General features: G+C 43.3%; 1 protein-coding gene across 5 annotated transcripts in view; it reads left to right on the top strand.

The window, feature by feature from the left end:
• Nucleotides 1-17,560, top strand: part of DCX (doublecortin) — a 114,029-nt gene extending 96,469 nt beyond the window's left edge. For 3 of the 5 annotated variants that reach the window (XM_045471219.1, XM_045471222.1, XM_045471220.1), the window contains exons 6-7: nucleotides 1,540-1,637; nucleotides 13,461-17,560. In XM_045471219.1, the coding sequence (XP_045327175.1) occupies nucleotides 1,540-1,637; nucleotides 13,461-13,517 (155 nt within the window). In that variant the 3' untranslated portion in view covers nucleotides 13,518-17,560. The remainder of the gene's footprint in view (nucleotides 1-1,539; nucleotides 1,638-13,460) is intronic. The other 2 variants (XM_045471221.1, XM_045471223.1) reach the window with 1 other exon arrangement.
• The last annotated feature ends 467 nt before the right edge of the window (nucleotides 17,561-18,027 follow it).

The following is an 18,027-nucleotide window of genomic DNA, read 5'->3' as shown; positions in this document are numbered from 1 at the left end:
GTCTAATACTTGGCCTGGTTTAGAGAAAGCACCTCGTAACTACTGGCTAAATGAATGAATGACTTCCAGGAAGCCCTAACAGGGACAGAGGCCTCTCAGTGAGTGGGTGAGAGATGCATTCACTAGGATACAGGTCAAGCTAGACAGCGGATGCCTACACGCCCATTCTTCAGCTTACTTGCTCTTGGATAAACTCAGCAACCACCCCACTGATGTCTCTTCCATCTCTACAGTTGATACTCAGGTTCCAGAACCTAGGGAAACGTGACCATAAGTGAAGAAGCGAAAGTATATCCTCAGGAAATATTCGTGATACAACAGTTTAAGCTTTCCGATGTGTGTGGGACGAGCAGCAACGCCCTCAGGCTATTCTCCTGCTTCACGTGTTCAATTTTCTCTCTTCCTCCCTCCCGCCTTCTCTTCCTTCTCGTTTCTCTCCTCCTCCTTCTCTCTCTCCCTGCCCCCACAGACCTTTGGGATATTTTTTAAATATCCCTTTATTTCTAAAGCACATTTCAGAATATCTCTGATTAACAATATGGGTCCTTAGATTTAAGAAACAATTAACTCTAGCATGAGATGTCTAAACATGAGTCCACTCGAAAGCTGTTTAATTGTTCCATCCCATGCACCATATTTTTTTTACATGATGGTATATTTAAAAAGCTCATTGGCAAAGGGGATATACAACATTTGCCAACACGATGGAGCATCAAGATGTTACATACTAAACCATCTCATTTTCAGCATTGTGTCGGCCTAGAGAGAAATGGGGGTGCACCCTGACTCTGGCCATCACTGTCTGTTTTCCTCTGTCTCTGTGCCTTTCTCCCAATTTCAAACGTCTTCATTATTTTCTTCTAATATCTGACTCTGTCTTCCCCGTGTCCCCTCTCCTCCATTCCTGATCTCTTTCTCTCCTTCTTTTTTTGATTCCCTCCTCTGCCCATTTGCTGTCCAAGTGTTTCTTTACGTCTCACACTGTTTTCTTCTTCCACTTTCTTTTCCGTTCTTCTTCCTGAGTAAGCTCCTTTTGTCTTTGTTTCCTTCTGTTCTTTTCAGCCAGGATGCGGCCGGAAAGAGAGTGGGGTGGCAGGGAGGTGAGAACAAAAAGAGACAGTGGGGAGAGATTGGCTATCTGCCACATCATCTGCTTTGTGCCTCACTTTTTTTCTCACTTGTAACCTTGAAACGAAATCCTATGTTCCCAGACTACCTCCCAGAGATGGTGTTAGGGTCAAACTTGGGAATGAATATGAGAAAGGTTTGAAAAGAACCAGAGCCCTGTAATTGGAAGCGCTCAGGGGAAAGGGTGGGAGGATTATGGCCCTGCACTGCTCCAGGATCTAATTAACTGAGGATTGCAGTTCTGGCCTTTCTGAGGAATGTGTTTCTTTTCACCTTTGTTCCGCTCATCAAATCACTTGGTTGTCTGTGTACCTTGCTTGAATGTTCTTCGTGTCTTCGGAGGGGAAGGATAACTGGTTCTTTTGTATGCTGTTGATTCTTATCCCTTCCTTTTCTCTTGCCTTGGGCTAGCAAACGGGACCTCCAGCAGCCAGCTCTCCACCCCCAAGTCTAAACAGTCACCCATCTCCACGCCCACCAGTCCTGGCAGCCTCCGGAAGCACAAGGTATTATGTCTCTTATACCTTACTAAACCCCTTTGCACTCGGACTTCTTTGAATGGCTGGGTGAGGGTTTGCTCTGCCATCCAACTTCAACAGTGCACCAAGGCAAGAATTTCCCTTCATCTGGTCCTCGAGCTTGAAGACCTGGGAATCCCAGCAGGGGCCAAGCTTCTGGTCACTTTTATTTATTCCTCACATACCCACCTCCCCCCCCCCCCCCCCCCCCCCCCGCCAAACACGTTTATCTACTCCAAAAGAGGTAACAAAGGTCCCAAACATCCATTAGTACTTAATGGTATCACCAAATGATGGCTCAGAGGATGAGCTGGGCTCTTTTCGATCCAATTCAGAGGCATAGCAAAGAGGGCATTGAGGGCAACATATGTCCCCAGGCACCGGTTCGTGGAAGTGAAAGACAGCATCAAAGAAAGTTAGCCCTGAGTTACTCCCTTTAGATTTGCTGGACGTCAAAATATGAACAGACCCTAGTTTCGCTGTGTATTCTTCACTCCCAGGCAGATTCTGGTACAGCGTAGGAAGAGAGGGCACATACATGCCGCATTGACCCTGGGCACCATTCACACATCTAAGTCACTCAAAGTAAATATGCCACTAAAAGAATAGAACTTTGTAAACTCTCTAGCCCCACTTTCCAAGCAGATTCCCACCCAGAAGTCTCTTCTGTATAGAAAATCTGAAGAGGTCACTGCCTTGAACCTCATCTCTGAGGCGATGTGAACGTGGTTTCTGCTCTGATGACCCCACCGTGGAGCAGCTTCCTCTAGGATTCTTTTGACTTCTTCCTGCTCAGAAGACTTGGGTTGAGATGGTAAAAGGCGAAAAGCCACCGATGTGGCCAACTCCATCATGGAACCATGGATGGTCAGAGCTGAAAGAGATTTTAGATGGAGACACATGAGTTTCCTTTGATTCTCTCAATAAGCTTGTGAGGTTGGCATTTTGCAGGGGAGGAAATTAAGAGCCAGGAGGGTTAAGCTACTAGGGTGACACAGCTACGTAGTGTCACACGAAGACTGGCACCCAGGTTACCAGCAGTATGCTGGAGCCAGTTCATGCTAGCTCACGAGAGGCGATGGTGAACATCGCTTCCCCAGCTCTGTGCTCAGCGACATCCTGTTGGTAACCAGAACTCAGTGGTGGTGGGAGTATTTGCACTATGGAAATCAGCAAGCTCTGCCAATCAAGGCCATTGTTTCCACCACCCCCCCCCACGCCACCACCCCGAAAATCAGTTGTTAAACATTTAACAGCACACCGCTGCCTGACATTCATTTTCATTTTCTTCTCTCTCCACTAGGGCTTTAATTTCCTGGTTAATCTGACCATTACCTGTCCTGTCATTCCTAGTTCCTGTTCCGTTCCTTTAATGACCCCTTTAACTCTCTGGTATTGACCCTGGCCAGAACCTTCTAATTGTCCTGCTTAGCTATTTTGTTTCCCCAAAAGAAGGTCTGCTGAACTGTCCGTGTAGCTAATGTTACGGGGAGGTTATAGCTTGGATAAAAGCTCCTCTTGCCGTCAGCTTTCAGTAATTGTGAGCAGCTCCTATGCTACCCCGCTTTTTTTTTTTTTAATGTTTATTTATTTTTTGAGACAGAGAGAGACAGAGCATGAACGGGGGAGGGTCACAGAGGGAGACACAGAATCTGAAACAGGCTCCAGGCTCTGAGCTGTCAGCACAGAGCCCGACGCGGGGCTCGAACCCACGGACCGTGAGATCATGACCTGAGCTGAAGTCGGATGCTTAACCGACTGAGCCACCCAGGCGCCCCAATGCTACCCTACTTCTTACTGTAGCTTTGCCCTATGCGTTTCTGCCCTTACTGTCCTTCCAAGAAGTGTGACCTGTCCCAGCACCTTTCATCAGTACCTTCCCAAAGGGAAGGGGCCGCTTGCACATTTATTTGATGTGCTCAGTTCATTTGTGCTGAGGTGGAGTGTTGGCCGTGTTAAACAATTTCTCCTGGTTGGGTCTGCAGGCTGGTTGTGGGGGTGTTTTGTTTTGACTCAATTCTCCAAATGAATTTAACCACTGAGGGACTAGAACAAACTGTAGGAGGGCAGCACGGTCAGAGCCTCGCTGTTTTCTTCACTGTGGGATTTTTTAGTGCCTCCTCTTATTTTTAAAAGTACTCTTTTTGTGTTTTTTTTTTTCTGACAGTGATGCACACAACCATTAAGTAATAAATTATAGAATTTTCTAGTGCCAGCTTTTGGATTTTGGTGAACTTTTCAGAAACATTTGGATTTTGGTGAGCCTCGTACTAATTTTTTAACTTCTTTGATATCATTTCAAAATTACGGAAGAGTCGTAAGAGTAACATGAAAAACTTCTGTATACTCTGCACAGACTCACGTGTTGTTTACGTTTTGCCCCATTTCCTTTATTTTTTGTGTCCTCTCTCTCCACACACACACACACACATATACACACACACTTTACCATTTTTTTTAACCGCTTGATATTAAGTTGCAGACATCATACCCTTTATCCCTACACACTTCAGTGTGTATTTCCTAACAATGAGGACATTTTCATTCATAACAACAGTACAGTTATCAAAATCAGGAACTTTGCACTGGTGAAACACTATTATATCCCTGCAGCGCATATTCAAACTTCATCAGTTGCCCCAAGGACATTCTTTTCCTGGTCCAAGATCCAATCTGGGACCCCACATCGCCTTCAGTTGGTATGTCACTTCTAAGTCTTCTTTAATCTTGAAAAGTGATTGAGTCTTTCTTTTTGACAGCGTGTTGTAGAAATGGAGAGTACAGGCCAGTTCTTTGGTAGCATGTCCTCTGATTTAGGTGTGCCCGATGTTTCCTTGTGAGCAAGTCCATATTACGCATTGGGAGCAGAATTGACACGGAAGTGATGTTGCGTGTCTCTTATTGGTTCATCCTGTAAGGAGGCAATAGCCTCATGCTTACACCACCAATGATGGAGGGTGAACTGATGTTTCTGAATAAGCTACAGAGTATCTCGTGACCTTGGCTCAAGACCCCTGGGTCTCAGGCCTCAGCCTCTTGCTCCTCCTTTTACACAGCTACCTGAGCCTCAGCACCGTCAAGGTCCTTGGGCAGTAGGCCTAAGCAGTTCTCATCTGAACATCCATCCGAGTGGACCTGAAAGGTGTGAGTCATGGTGGAGACAGGAAGCAGGTGGCTGAGGCCACGACTTTCCTCCTGCGCAATTGGAAACAAACTTGAAGTCCCAGCATCCCTTTGGTAACTTTTGATGGCTGTGGCAGGGCCCTAAGCTGTAATCAGCCTCTTGGCTTCCCCTCTTAAGCAGCTCATGGAGAATCCTCTTTAATGCAGCTGTGATGGGGTTAGCCAAAGTCCGCATACTCAAGTGCTACAATATGGACACAAAGTAAATCCTTGGATAGTTAATGAGAACAACATTTTGCACTTCTATACTGCTTCATCCTTTTGCTAGTCATTTTCCCATTTGCCCTGATGATAACACTGTGGGAGAAATGGGGCAAGTGGCGTTTCCACTTTACAAATGAGAAAACTCGGGTGCCGAGGTTAAAGACAACCCCAGTGTGATTCAACACGTTGGAGAAGGTAGCACATTAAAGGTGTTCAAAAAGCCTAGACATAGAGTGAAACTCTTTTGTTGATTTAAAAAAAATTTTTTTTCCACATTAGTGATTTGCACCCATGCCTTTAAATTTGGAAGCACTTTGCTTGCAAAGTTGTCTAGAGATCGAAGGGAAATATATTTGACATATTATTTGAAAATATAACTGGGGCGTGTGGGTGGCTCAGTTCGTGGAGTGACTGACTTCGGCTCAGATTTAAATGTACGTTCTCCTCTATGTTTCCAGACCTTTTTTCTGTCATCCTATAAGTGTTTGGAGAGATAGTTTGATGAATAAAGCAGGGTCCTGACCCTTAAATCACAGACACCACTCTAAATGGATTTTGGTAGTGTAATCAAGAGCGAACAAAAGGACTATAGGAGCACAAAGAGGGGTGGTGAGAAAGGCATCTGACTGGGGGAGGGTGGATGATGGGGAACGTTTTGCAGACTAGGTGACATTTAAGTGGGGCCTTGAAGCCTGGGTAGGCTTTTGATGGCTGGTGAAGAGAATGGGCATTGCAACATTTTCAAGAACAAAACCACAGCATCAGCAAAGTGCCGGGCACGTTTGGGAAAAAGCAAACCCGAACTAGAAGCCAGGTTTCTCAAAAACTCCTCTCTGACTTCCTTTGGACTATAAGCTCCTTGGACCAGAGACCAAGTTTTTGTTTTCTCTAACGCAATAGTATCGCCAGCACAGCTGTATTTGTTACAAACATTTTGTTCTGTGGGGCTCCAAGGGACCAAGAAAATGAATTTCAGGTGCAAATTATTTGTATTGTTAAGCAATATGTGTGTTTCTGTATTTCTACATATCGATCAACAAAAACAGTGTTGAGATAATTTCTTTTCCTGAACATTGTTCCACCCACGCAAGAAAATATATTTTGAATACTAAATAAGTGGATGGAGGACAGAAGCACAGAAGTTCATTCCCAAGCCTAGTCCTATGGATTCTCTCCATAGTCTGCACCTCACCTTACCCGTCCCGAGTGCAATCTCCTCACGATGCTATCCCTAAGCCTGTCCCCTCTTCCTCTGAAATATAGGTCTGAAATAATCTTCTCCTATAATTATTTCCCCCAGCCAACCAACTACACGGAAGGGTTTGTTGCATGAATAACCAAGAGCTAAAGTCCCAGTGGGTCAGTGTGGTGCGACTCAAAGTGGCCTCCAGGGTGAAAAAGGCCCTTCTATATTGTCCCCCAAATGCCCAAGGACCTCATGAACACGGCAGCATCTGTCTCATTTCTCTTCCTTTGGTCTGACTAATACAACACAACATGCAATGATTTGACTTCTATTTTATAGAATTTTAGAACCATAAAGAACCCTGAAAGATCTTGTATCTAATGGAATTCATCAACAGTCACAATATATTCCTAGAACAAAACTACCACAAACTGTTCCTTATGTTTGCACACATCATTACATTCTGGCTATTACTATATACGTTATTCATAGATGTGTGCATATTGCTGTATAGGGTGGCATGGTCAGGAATCACATAGTATTCAGTTGTCAGCATAAGGGATTTTCAAAGGTACTATTTTTTTTTTTTTAGTAACAGCTTATTGAGATGTAATTCACATACTGTAAAATTCACCTTTTTAAAGTATGCACTTTAGTAGTAATCACAAAGTTGAACAAGAATATATTCATCACCCTTGAGAGTAGTCATAGCCCCTTCTCCCTCTACCCAACCCCTGGCAACCACTAATCTTCTGTTTCGATGAGTTAGCATATTCTGAACATTTCCTATAAACTTCCCTCTGAGCACTGCTTTGGCTGCATCTCATAACTTTTCCTGTATTGTTATTTCATTTTCCTCTATCTCAAAAGTCCTTTCTAAATTCCCTTGTGATTCCTTCTTTGACCTGTTGGCTATTTAGCAGTTTGTTAATTTCCACATATTTGTAAATTTCCCAAATATCTTTCTTTCTTTCTTTTTTTTTAAGCAGGCTCCACGCTGGGTGGGGTTCACACTCAAAACCTTGAGATCAAGATCTGAGCTGAGATCAAGAGGTGGAACTTAACCGACTGAGCCACCCAGGCGCCCTGCCCCCTCCAAATATCTTTCTGTTATTCCTTTCTAATTTAATTCTGCTGTAGTCAAAGAACGTACTTTGTATGGTTTCAATCCTTTTACATTTATTGAGACTTGTTCTATGACCTAACATATAATCTATTCTGCAGAATGTTCCATGGGCCCTTGAGAAGAATGTGTATTTTGCTGTTGGATGGAGTATTCTATAGATGTGTAATTGTTTGTAGTGTTGTTGAAGTCTTCTCTTTCCTTGTTGGTCTTCTGCCTAGTTATTCTGTACATTATTGAAGGTGGAGTATTGAAGTCTTTAACTATAATGGTTGAGCTGTTTATTCCTTCACTTAAGTGCTTTTTGCTTTACATAGTTTGGTGCTGTTTTGTTAAGGCACATATATGTTTATAATTATGTTTTCAGATGTTTGGACTTCTTTTGTCATTACAAAATGTCCTTATTTGTCTCTAGTAATGATTTTTGCCTGGAAGTCTGTTTTTTCTGTTATTAGTATAGCCTCTCCAGCTCTCTTTTATTTACTAACTGCATGGTAAGTCTTTTTCCATCCTTTTGCTTTCAACGGATTTGTCTTAAAATTGTGTCTCCTTCAAGCATCATAGAGCTGGATCATGTTGTTTTTTCTTAAATCCATTCCATCAATCTGCCTTTTCATTTGAGTGCTTAATTTACTTATGTTTAATGTAATTACTGGTAAGGTAAGAATTACATCTGCCATTTTGTAGTTTTCTATATGTCTTGTGTCTTTTTTGTTCCTTGATTCCTTAATTTCTGCTCTTTATTGTGTGACATATTTTTCTAATATCTAACAATACCATTTTATTTATTTTTTAATGTTTGTTTATTTTTGAGAGAGAGAGAGACAGAGTGTGAGTGGGGGGAGGGGCAGAGAGAGAGAGAGAGAGAGACGCACAATCTGAAGCAGGCTTCAGGCTCTGAGCTGTCAGCACAGGGCCTGACGCGGGGCTCGAACTCAGGAACCACGAGATCATGACCTGAGCCGAAGTCGACATTTAACCAACTGAGCCGCCCAGGCTCCCCTAACACATACCATTTTAATCTCCTTGTTGTATTTTTACTAATTTTATTTTGAGTTATTTTCTTGGTGGCTGCCCTGGGGGGTACAGATTAATATCTTAATGCAATCTACTTTGGAATAGTATCAACTTAATTTCAACTGAATATAAAAACCATTTACTATAGTATAGCTTTGTCCTTCCCCCTTCCTTTTGTGTTCTTATTGACATACAAATTACATCTTTATACATAATAAGTCCGTCAACACACTTACATAATTACACTTCCATGCAGTTGTCTTTCGAACTGGATAACAGAAGAGTTCCAAAAATCAATTTGTTCTGCCTTTTGTATTTACCTATGTATTTACCTTTACCCATGTTCTTTCCTTCTTATGTGGATTTGAATTACTGTCTATTGTCCTTTCCTTTCTCCCTGAAGGATTCTCTTCGGTATTTCTTGGAGGATATGTCTGCTGGCAATGGATGCTCTTTGTTTATCCGGGGATGTCTTATTTTCTCCTTCATTCTTGAAGGATAATTTTGCTAGATTTTCTTCAACGCATCGATCCAATAAGGCTCCCTGCCTTGGCCAAGACACTCTGTGTGTGTATGTGTGTGTGTGTGTGTGTGTGTGTGTGTGTGTCTGTTGGGGCGTGATTTCAGTGCCCTGTCAGGCAGTTTATAACTTTGCCTTAGCCTTCATTTGCTGCTTGTGCAGGGCCTCAAGGCCAACCAGAGATGAGAGATTAGGGCCCTCTTAGGGCTCTTCCCAGAATACACCCAGTCCTAAACATGTGCCATGTCGTAGAGATTCCTGGAAACATGTTGGAGCTTTTCAAAGTCTCCTATGGACATTAATTCTCTAGCTTTTCCTTTTAAGGTTTTGAGCAGCTTCATTTGCCCCAATGGGTTCCTCTACTTTCGGCAGCTGTGATTTTAAACAATTGCAGCTGATTCAGCCTCCCTGAAAAGGCTGTTCGCAGTGACTGTGCTCTGCGTCAGGTCAAAGGAGAGCCCTACAAGTGGGAATTTCTAAGGAGCTACCGGACAGGCAGAATAGTGACAATTCTCTAGGAATGGGGCATTTCGGGGAGCTTCCAACTCATTCTGCATTTCTGTTTTTCAGATACCATAATTGTGAGGCTGTTGGCTTTCTTCCTTTCTTTTTAATGTTTATTTGTTTATTTTGAGAGAGAAAGATGGCAAGCGAGCAGGGGAGGGGCAGAGAGAGAGGGAAAGAGAATCCCAAGCAGGCCCCGCACTGCTAGCACAGAGCCCAGTGCAGGGCTCTATCTCACAGACCATGAGATCAGGACCTGAGCCGAAATCAGGAGTCAGATGCTTTACTGACTGAGCCATCCAGGCGCCCCGAGGCTGTTGGCTTTCAAAGCTACCCGGAGCAGACATAAAGAAGTGAAATAGAAGAAGCTAAAGCACTACACATTTTCGTATTCTTACTAGCATTCAGCCATTTTTCTTGAATAAACACCTCTTGGATTGCTGCAAGCTTTTGGTTAATTTCCAGAGTTTTGAAAAAGTCGATGCTGACATTTTTTCCAGTGTCACTGCCTTTATGTGGGAGCACACTTTCAGAGTCTTTCTTCACTGTTCTGGGCAGCTAGAGCTCAAAGATACTTTAGACTATGTCCAATTTTCACTTTACTCAAGTACGAGAGGACTAAAATCCCTTCAAAGGTGTGAGTCAATCATATGCCGGTTTGCCTCAGTTCAATTTTACAAGTTTTTATTGAACTCCTACTGTTTCCTTGGCCTTGCACTTCCTACCTGTTTGTCAGTTTTATAAGAGATTGTGTTTAGTAGTTTAGAACAAGGGTGCCAAATCCTGCCTACGGCCTGGTGGTTTGGGGATGCCCCCCACCACGCCCCGATGTAAAAAAAAAATGTTTCTTACATCTTCAAAGAGTTATGAAAGAAACTAAACCCAAACAAACAGGACTGCATGACAGAGATCAAATGTGACCAGCCAAGAGAGCCCAAAATAATTACTATCTAGCCCTTTACAAAAAAAGTTTGCTAGCTCCTGATTTATAGTGAAGGGATGGCCGGTTGGTGACAAGTAAGTCTATTTGCTGTAGTTGCCTTTCTTGTGCTTTGAAATAATTAAGTGTTCCCTGGAGAGTCCCAAATAATAGCCTGAGAGGTAGAAGAGACCTTACATATTGTCCATCCCAAAGTCTGAATTTTCTTGATGAAGACACCAAGATTCAAAGACTTGTTCAATGCCACAGTAGTAGTTATCCAGGGCTAAAAGCTCAGGTTTCTGAATATACTTTGCTCCTCTTTCCATTGAATCTGCCTAAAAGTTTTCTTGCCACTTCCTTCTCAGCAAAAAGCATTCTTTTTTTTTTTCCTAAGATTTTATTGTTAAGTAATCTCTACACTCAACATGGGGATCGCACTTAAAACCCCAAGATCAAGAGTTGCGCACTCTACCGACTGAGCTAGCCAGGCGCCCCACAGTAAGAAGTATTCTTAATGCTTCTCTTCCCTATTCTTGTCCTTTTTCCTCTAAGTCACGGAGAAGCCATATGCTCCATTTTTTTGGACAGCTCTCTATTGAAGTTCTCTGTTTGTACTATACCAAGGAGGGTGTCTTAAATATCCAAGCAGTTGACCTTAAATTTTTCAGTTCCCTTTAGTATCTTGCTGATAATGTGAATGATAACAGTGGTTTTCAAATTGTTTCATTTGGAGATGGGTGAGATTCTGCCCCCCCCCACCCCCGTCTGATTCAACTACAACAACTACACTTTTATTTATTTTATGTATTGGGTTTCCAAACAAAATTTCACTTCAATGGAGGATTTAGAAGGCAAAGAGAGGGAGAGACAGAGTTTTGAAAATCACTGATTTAGACTATGGGTGAAGTAAGTCCAAGAGGAATCACAAGTACCTCCAAATACAGCTCTGGGGACAATGGGAAAAACCAATGTCATGTCATCTCCCCATTTCCTCAAGACAGACAAAGCTGGGCAGTATTGGAGCCATGGATCCTAACTCTTGATGCAAAATAGAAGAGCATTAAGAAATACGTTAGAAGTGGGAATACGGGTTACATTTTCTGGGCCAGGCATTTGTTCAGGGCCTGGCAGTTCTCTGGGAGCCTGAAATGAACATATATATATATATATATACATATATATATATATATATGATATAGGGTATATATATATATATGATTTAGGGTGTATGTGTATATATATATATATATATATATATATATATATATATATATGATATAGGGTTTATTCACCACTGATTTTTGACAAAAGGCGCTATCCCAATCAATGACCCCTAACCTAAACCTCACATGGTCTGCAAAAAACAACTCAAAAACAGACTATAGATGTAAGTGTAAAACATGTAGAAAGAAATGTAGAAGATCTTGTTGACAGTGAAAGCACCATCCATACTAATAATAAAAATAATAAATTGGACCGCATCAAAATTCAAAACTTTTGCTCTGTCAAAGACCACGCTAAAGGTATGAAGAGACAAGCTACAGAGTAGGAGAAAAAACAAAACTTGCAAGCCACATATCTACCCAGAGACATATGTAGAATATAAAAACGACTGTTAAAACTCAACAGGAAGAGATCCAATTAGAAAATGAACAAAAGATCCAAAGAAACGTTTCACTGAGGAGGAATTACAGATGCCAACTGAGCACATGAAAAGATGTTTAACACCGTTAACCATCAGGAAAATGCAAATCAAAATCACAACGAGATAGCGCTACCAACCCACGGGAATCGCTAAAATAAAAAAGTAGCGCAAACACCAAATACCGGTGAGGGTGTGGATAAACCGGATCGCTAATACTTTCCTGGGGAGAACGTAAGTAGTACACGCACTCTGGAAAACGACACTGCAGTCTTTACAAATGAAACACGCAATTACGATGCGACTCAGCAGCAATGCTCTTGAGCATTTATTCCCGAGAAATGAAAACTTACGTTCATACATGCATGAACGTCCCAAACATGTATGGGAGTGTTTATTGCAAGGTTTTTTGGTTTTTTTTTAAATTTTTTTTTTTTGTTATTTATTTACTTTTGAGATAGAGAAAGACAGAGAATGAGCAGGGAAGGGGCAGAGAGAGAAAGAGAGAGAGAAACAGAATCTGAAGTGGGCTCCAGGCTCCAAGCTGACAGCACAGAGCCCAATACGGGGCTCGAACTCACAAACCTCGAGATCATGACCTGAGCTGAAGTCAGACACTTAACCAACTGAGCCACCCAGGTGCCCCAGTTTGTTGCAAGCTTTGTTTGTAATAACCCCTACGCCCTTCGGTGGGTGAAGAGTTAACCAAACTGTGCTATAACCGCACTGTGGAATACTGCTCAAGCAATATAGAGCAGTGAACTGTGGCTCCAGCTTGTATGAATCTCCGGGGGATTATGCTGAATGGGAAGGGCTGGTCCCAAAAGGTTACATATTGTATGATTCCATTTATATAATGTTCTTGGAATGACAAGACTGTAGAAATGGGAAACAGATTATTGGTTGCCAGGGAGGTTTAGAGGTGGGAGATGGGGAGGGGAAAATGTAACTCTAAGCAGGGTGGGGGGTAGCACGAGGGAGCCCTTTGACAAGGATACAGGTCTGTGTCTCAGCTGTGGTGATAGTCACACTGATATACACATGTGGTAAAATTTCATAAGACTACACCCCTCCACACACACATGACTGCGTGGAAAACGGCCAGATATTACCATTGGGGGAAATTGAGTGAAGGATATATTGGCACAAGTATAATACCTCCCTATACTTCAGCTTCCTATGAACCTATGATTAGTTCCAGATAAAAATCAGAGGGGCGCCTGGGGGGCTCAGTTGGTTAAGCATCCGGCTCTTGATTTCGGCTCAGGTCACGATCTCACGGTTTGTGAGTTCGAGTCCTGAATCGGGCTCCACGCTGACAGCACAGAGCCTGCTTGGGATTCTCTCTCTCCCTCTCTCTCTCTGCCCCTTCACTGCTCATGCTCTCTCTCTCTCTCAAAATAAATAAGAATTTTAAAAAATTAGAGAAAATACTAATTAAAAAAGCAGCTCATTGCAGAGCCTAAGATGACAAGAAAAGGAGAGTTAACTTGATGTCTTATCTTCTTAACAGGATCTGTACCTGCCTCTGTCCTTGGATGACTCAGACTCGCTCGGTGATTCCATGTGAAGGAGAAGAGAACGTTCAGAGTCCAGAGTACAAATCCAAGCTTACCGTTACAATAGGGTACTTCTGCTCAAGGGTCCAACACGGCTACTGGTGCTTTCAAGTTTTTATTTTTTTGTTGTTGTTATTTTTAAAAACACACTGTAATATGTTGGGTTTATTTTCCTGTGATTTCTCCTCTGGGCCACTGATCCACAGTTAACCAACCATAAGAGATAGATTGATAACCATCCTTTGGGGTAACTTTCCGGGGATGCAAAACGTGCTAGTCCATGACCTTTCTATTGAACACGTAGGCGCCTGTGCTATTTCTCCCCTGCCTCACTTTGCTCATACACGCGACAGTCTTCCTTCTGTAGAGGGTTGTTTATATACATAGCACTTCAAATGTGTATGTGGGAAAGAAACTCATTGGCAAATCCAAGAGTGACAAACACAAGTGCCCCTTGTCTCCCGATCTCAAGAATGCTGGAGACTCCCGGGAGGACGGCAAGGCAGCTCCCCAGGCTCGCTCTTCACTCCTGATTGAGCCCCCCAGTTTGTTGTCCCACAACAATTCTGGCTGTCAAGGGGGAGAAACACCAGCAACTTGTAATTCTGACACCAGATGTTTAGGATCCCCGTGCAGGGCTAGCTAAAAAGAGACTAGGCAGAACTGAGTGAGAAACACTGTAGACATTTCAGTAGAGTTTCTAAAGCACAGTGAATTTCTTGTCGATCTCTCCAGTGGGGCACTTTGGAATCAATAAGCAATTAAGAATTGGTGGTGAGGGACTTCATATACCCGATTCCTCTAGGATGCTAACATAGCGAGTTATTACACAAAACTGTACGGTATCCATCTATCTCTGTTCTATTGAATGCCTTGTAAACAGCCAACACTGAAAACACTGTGAGAATTTGTTTTCAGGTCTGACACCTTTCGGTCGCTTTTTATAGCAAGAAACCAATATCCTTTTTATAAAACCTCGTGTCTGTATTTCAGGAGCAAACTCTTCAGGCTCCCTTTTTATAAACTGGTGATTTTTCTTTTGTCTAAAAAACACATGCAGAAAATTTACCAAAAAAAAAAAAATGCAGAAGAATAACGTAGTTTAGAAATCATGCTGTCACTGCCAAACAGAAACCTCCAGAAGGAAACAAAATGAATAGCAGAGGCCAATTCAATAGAATCAGTCTTTTGATAACTTTTTAACAGTTATGCTTACATTAATAATTTCAATGTGGACCAGACATTCTAATTATATTTTAAACGAAATGTTACGGCATATTTTAAGCAACTCTTTTTTATCGATAATCCTGATATTTCATACTGAAGACACAGAAACCTTGCGCTTGTCTTTACCGCTAGAAAGGATTTCTCTTTGCTAAGGACTGATCATTTGAAATAGTTCTCGGTCTTTGAGGTACCGGTTCATAACACTGCTTTTTGTCTGTAATCATAGCCCATAACGGCAAAGACAACTAAATTTAAGGGAAAGCCATGCATGCCAATTCTGTGTTTGCTTTTAGCAGATATGAAGATTTCCTTATTTCTTTGTAATTGTTCGGATAGTTTGCAAGGGGCAGCATTCAAAGCCAAGCCGCTGTTTGGCTAGTGTTGTTCCTCCACTTGTGCTGGAATGAGCTTGGTGTGTGTGTGCGTGTGCGTGTGTGTGTGTGCACATGTATGCGCATGTGCGTGCACCAGCCGTTCCTTCATGATTAGGATCGTGGGTCGTACATGGATCGGTGGCAACTTGGTGGCGTTGCTGATGTGCGCTATGTAGAAGGGAACCCAGGGGTGGATGGGGTATCTCAGATACCCGTGGACGAGCTTCAGGTGTCCGTAGCTACAAGAAATACTTTTGGTTCGAGAAAAGTCCTGATGATGGTAGTACTGATTCCTGGTTACATGGGTCATTGAGGAACCCCAAATCGTGAGAACCTCCTTTTGCCCCTCTCCTTTATGTGTAGGCCTGTTAGAAACCATTAAGAAGCCCATTTTACCTACCCCCTACTTCCTTGTGGAAGCTCCAGGTTTTCTTAGTGCCTCCCAGAACAATTTGTAGTTAATTGGGAAAAAAGAGCAAGCCAGAGGAGGAGTTCAGATTTCCTCCTGTGCAGGCCCGAAGCCACCTCTCTGAGCGTTTCCTTGATCGTGGCGTATGTACTCAATGGACATATTTTCTGTGGAGTGACCTTTGATCCAACCGTCTTCTGTAATAAAAGTAGATGTTTCCATCTTCCTTGTAATCAGTTAGAAGAGAATGTTTCTGTACCGCCACTTCAGGGGGCTTGGTATAGTTCCAAATCCAAGCCTTTAATAAGTGCATTTTAAATTGGCCCATTTTCAAGGCAGAAAAGAAAAAAAAAAAACAACCCAAAACATTGGAACGGAGCGCCTTCACCCCTGCATTCATTCCCGATTTTGCCCAATCCGGTTTTACCACTGAAGTCATTCAGCAAGCATCTGCCACCACTCTCCCCCCCCCCATCCTCCCTCCCTGTTTTACGCGTGCACACACACACACGTGCACACACACACACGCACACACACACATACACAGTCCATCTGTTGCTTGTTCCTACCTCCTGATTTTTCTCCCTTACAGAAATAGAAATAGGGACAAAGAAGGGGAAAATGTATATATGGGGGCTGGGCTGAACAACTTCATAAGTAGTGTTAACTAGGGGTGAATTGAGAGAAAACTTCCTTTTCTCTTCACTGTTTTGGAAAGGATAGCCATTAGCATGACTGCTTTGTGTCCTTACGGACTTTAGTATTAGCCTAGATTGAATCATAGAGTTTTCTAGCTGGAAGGAACCTTAGGATCACATCATCTACTCCAAATTCCTCATTTTCACGCCAGGAACGGAGATGCAGAGGCAAAGTAATTTCCCCAAGGTCACACAGCTGGCTAGGGGCAGGGCTGGGATTAGAACCCACACCTCCTGGCTCTTGTTCCAGAGCCTTTTCCCACTGAACCGTATTGCCTTCCGCTAGGCCCCTGGGGATTCTTTGCCAGGGTCATGTTGGATCTTGGAGCCATATGCTGCTGCCCTGAGCTCAGTGGGAAACCCACCCAGCAACCTAATACGGCTCTTTCTCCCTGTGTTCACATGGTTCCCATCCACATGGGCGGCAGATGTCCCCAAAGAGAAGGAGGCATTGAGGACCAGCAGGAACAATGAGGTCCCAGACCTTGTCCACCCAAGACAGAGGATCACTTCCCCACCTTGAGGAGCTCTCAGAACAGCCTTCTGAGCTCCTTCCCGGTCCAGTCGGAATTGGAGGAAGCCCAATTTTCCCGGTCAGCTCACCTCCTCTCCTCTCATACCGGTTGGTCTTTGTAGGCTGAGGGAAATGTTTCTTATTCCTAGAGCAGGGAAAGGAAGGAAGGAAGGAAGAGCAGAACAACAGCTTTGTTCATCCTGACTCCCTGATGGCTTTTCAGTCTTTTTTGAATGAGTGTGGCTGCCATTAATTGGCAGTGGCTTCTTTTAACATATGGGGGAGAGGCAAGCTAGAGGAAATGACCCGGTCTTGCTGTGGTTGGTTGTCATCCACCATGTTCCCACAGCCATCCTGCCTTGATGGGGACAATTTCCAGGTAAAAGCAAGGGGCATTGTAACTAAAATGTACCCTGGCTGATGTTAAACATCGGCTCCTTGTGTTTGCACTAAAATAGCAAGCTGTGTGCTCGACACGCCATACTCGTCTTCTTGGGTACACTGCTTGCTTCCGTGGCCTTTGATGGCAGAAGCCAGGGCAACAAGGTCTGAACGCGTGGTTTTCCTCGCAGCAAGGCTCTTTCTGGGGACTAAGGGGTATTCATACATTCAGTTCCAAGAGATCTCCTTCTGGGTTTACCCCCACTTCTCAGGAAATTCTCTCTTCTTCCTGCTTCTCCTGCCCAATCAGAAGTAACCAAGGTACTTTCAAGTGGATGTAGAGTTCTAAGAAGAAGGAAAATAGAAGGGGTCTGAGCCCCTAGATCCTTCTTTGAATTGCCCAGTCGAAGTCTTAGAGCAGCAATCCAGTGCCTGCCTTGGACAAAAGTGTGTCTTCTTCTCTACTGCCTTCAAAACTCTGGAAGGATATGCCCTCAGTTCTGCTCAGATGTGGTTCTAAATAGGTTTTCTTTTTTTTTAATGTTTATTTATTTTGGGGGGAGAGAGAGAGAGAGAGAGAGAGACAGAGCGTGAGCATGGGCGGGGCAGAGAGAAAGGGAGACACAGAATCAGAAGCAGGCTCCAGGATCTGAGCTATCAGCACAGAGCCTGACGTGGGGCTGAAACTCACGAACCCTGAGATCATGACCTGAGCCGAAGTCGGTCGCTCAACAGACTGAGCCACCCAGGTGCCCAATAAGTTTTCTTTAAAAAAAAAAAAAAACAAAAAAAAAACCAAACACACACACACACATCTCCCTTGGACAAGGGAATAAGTATGCCCAGGTGCCCCAAATGAGCTCTAGCACACTGATGAGAGTGATTTCAAAGACCAGCCTACCTCCAAAACATCTATGC

Source organism: Leopardus geoffroyi, chromosome X, assembly GCF_018350155.1.
Source record: "Leopardus geoffroyi isolate Oge1 chromosome X, O.geoffroyi_Oge1_pat1.0, whole genome shotgun sequence".
Lineage (NCBI taxonomy): Eukaryota > Metazoa > Chordata > Mammalia > Carnivora > Felidae > Leopardus > Leopardus geoffroyi.
The sequence above is the reverse complement of the archived record's forward strand: the minus strand, read 5'-3'. Positions and strand labels throughout refer to the sequence as shown.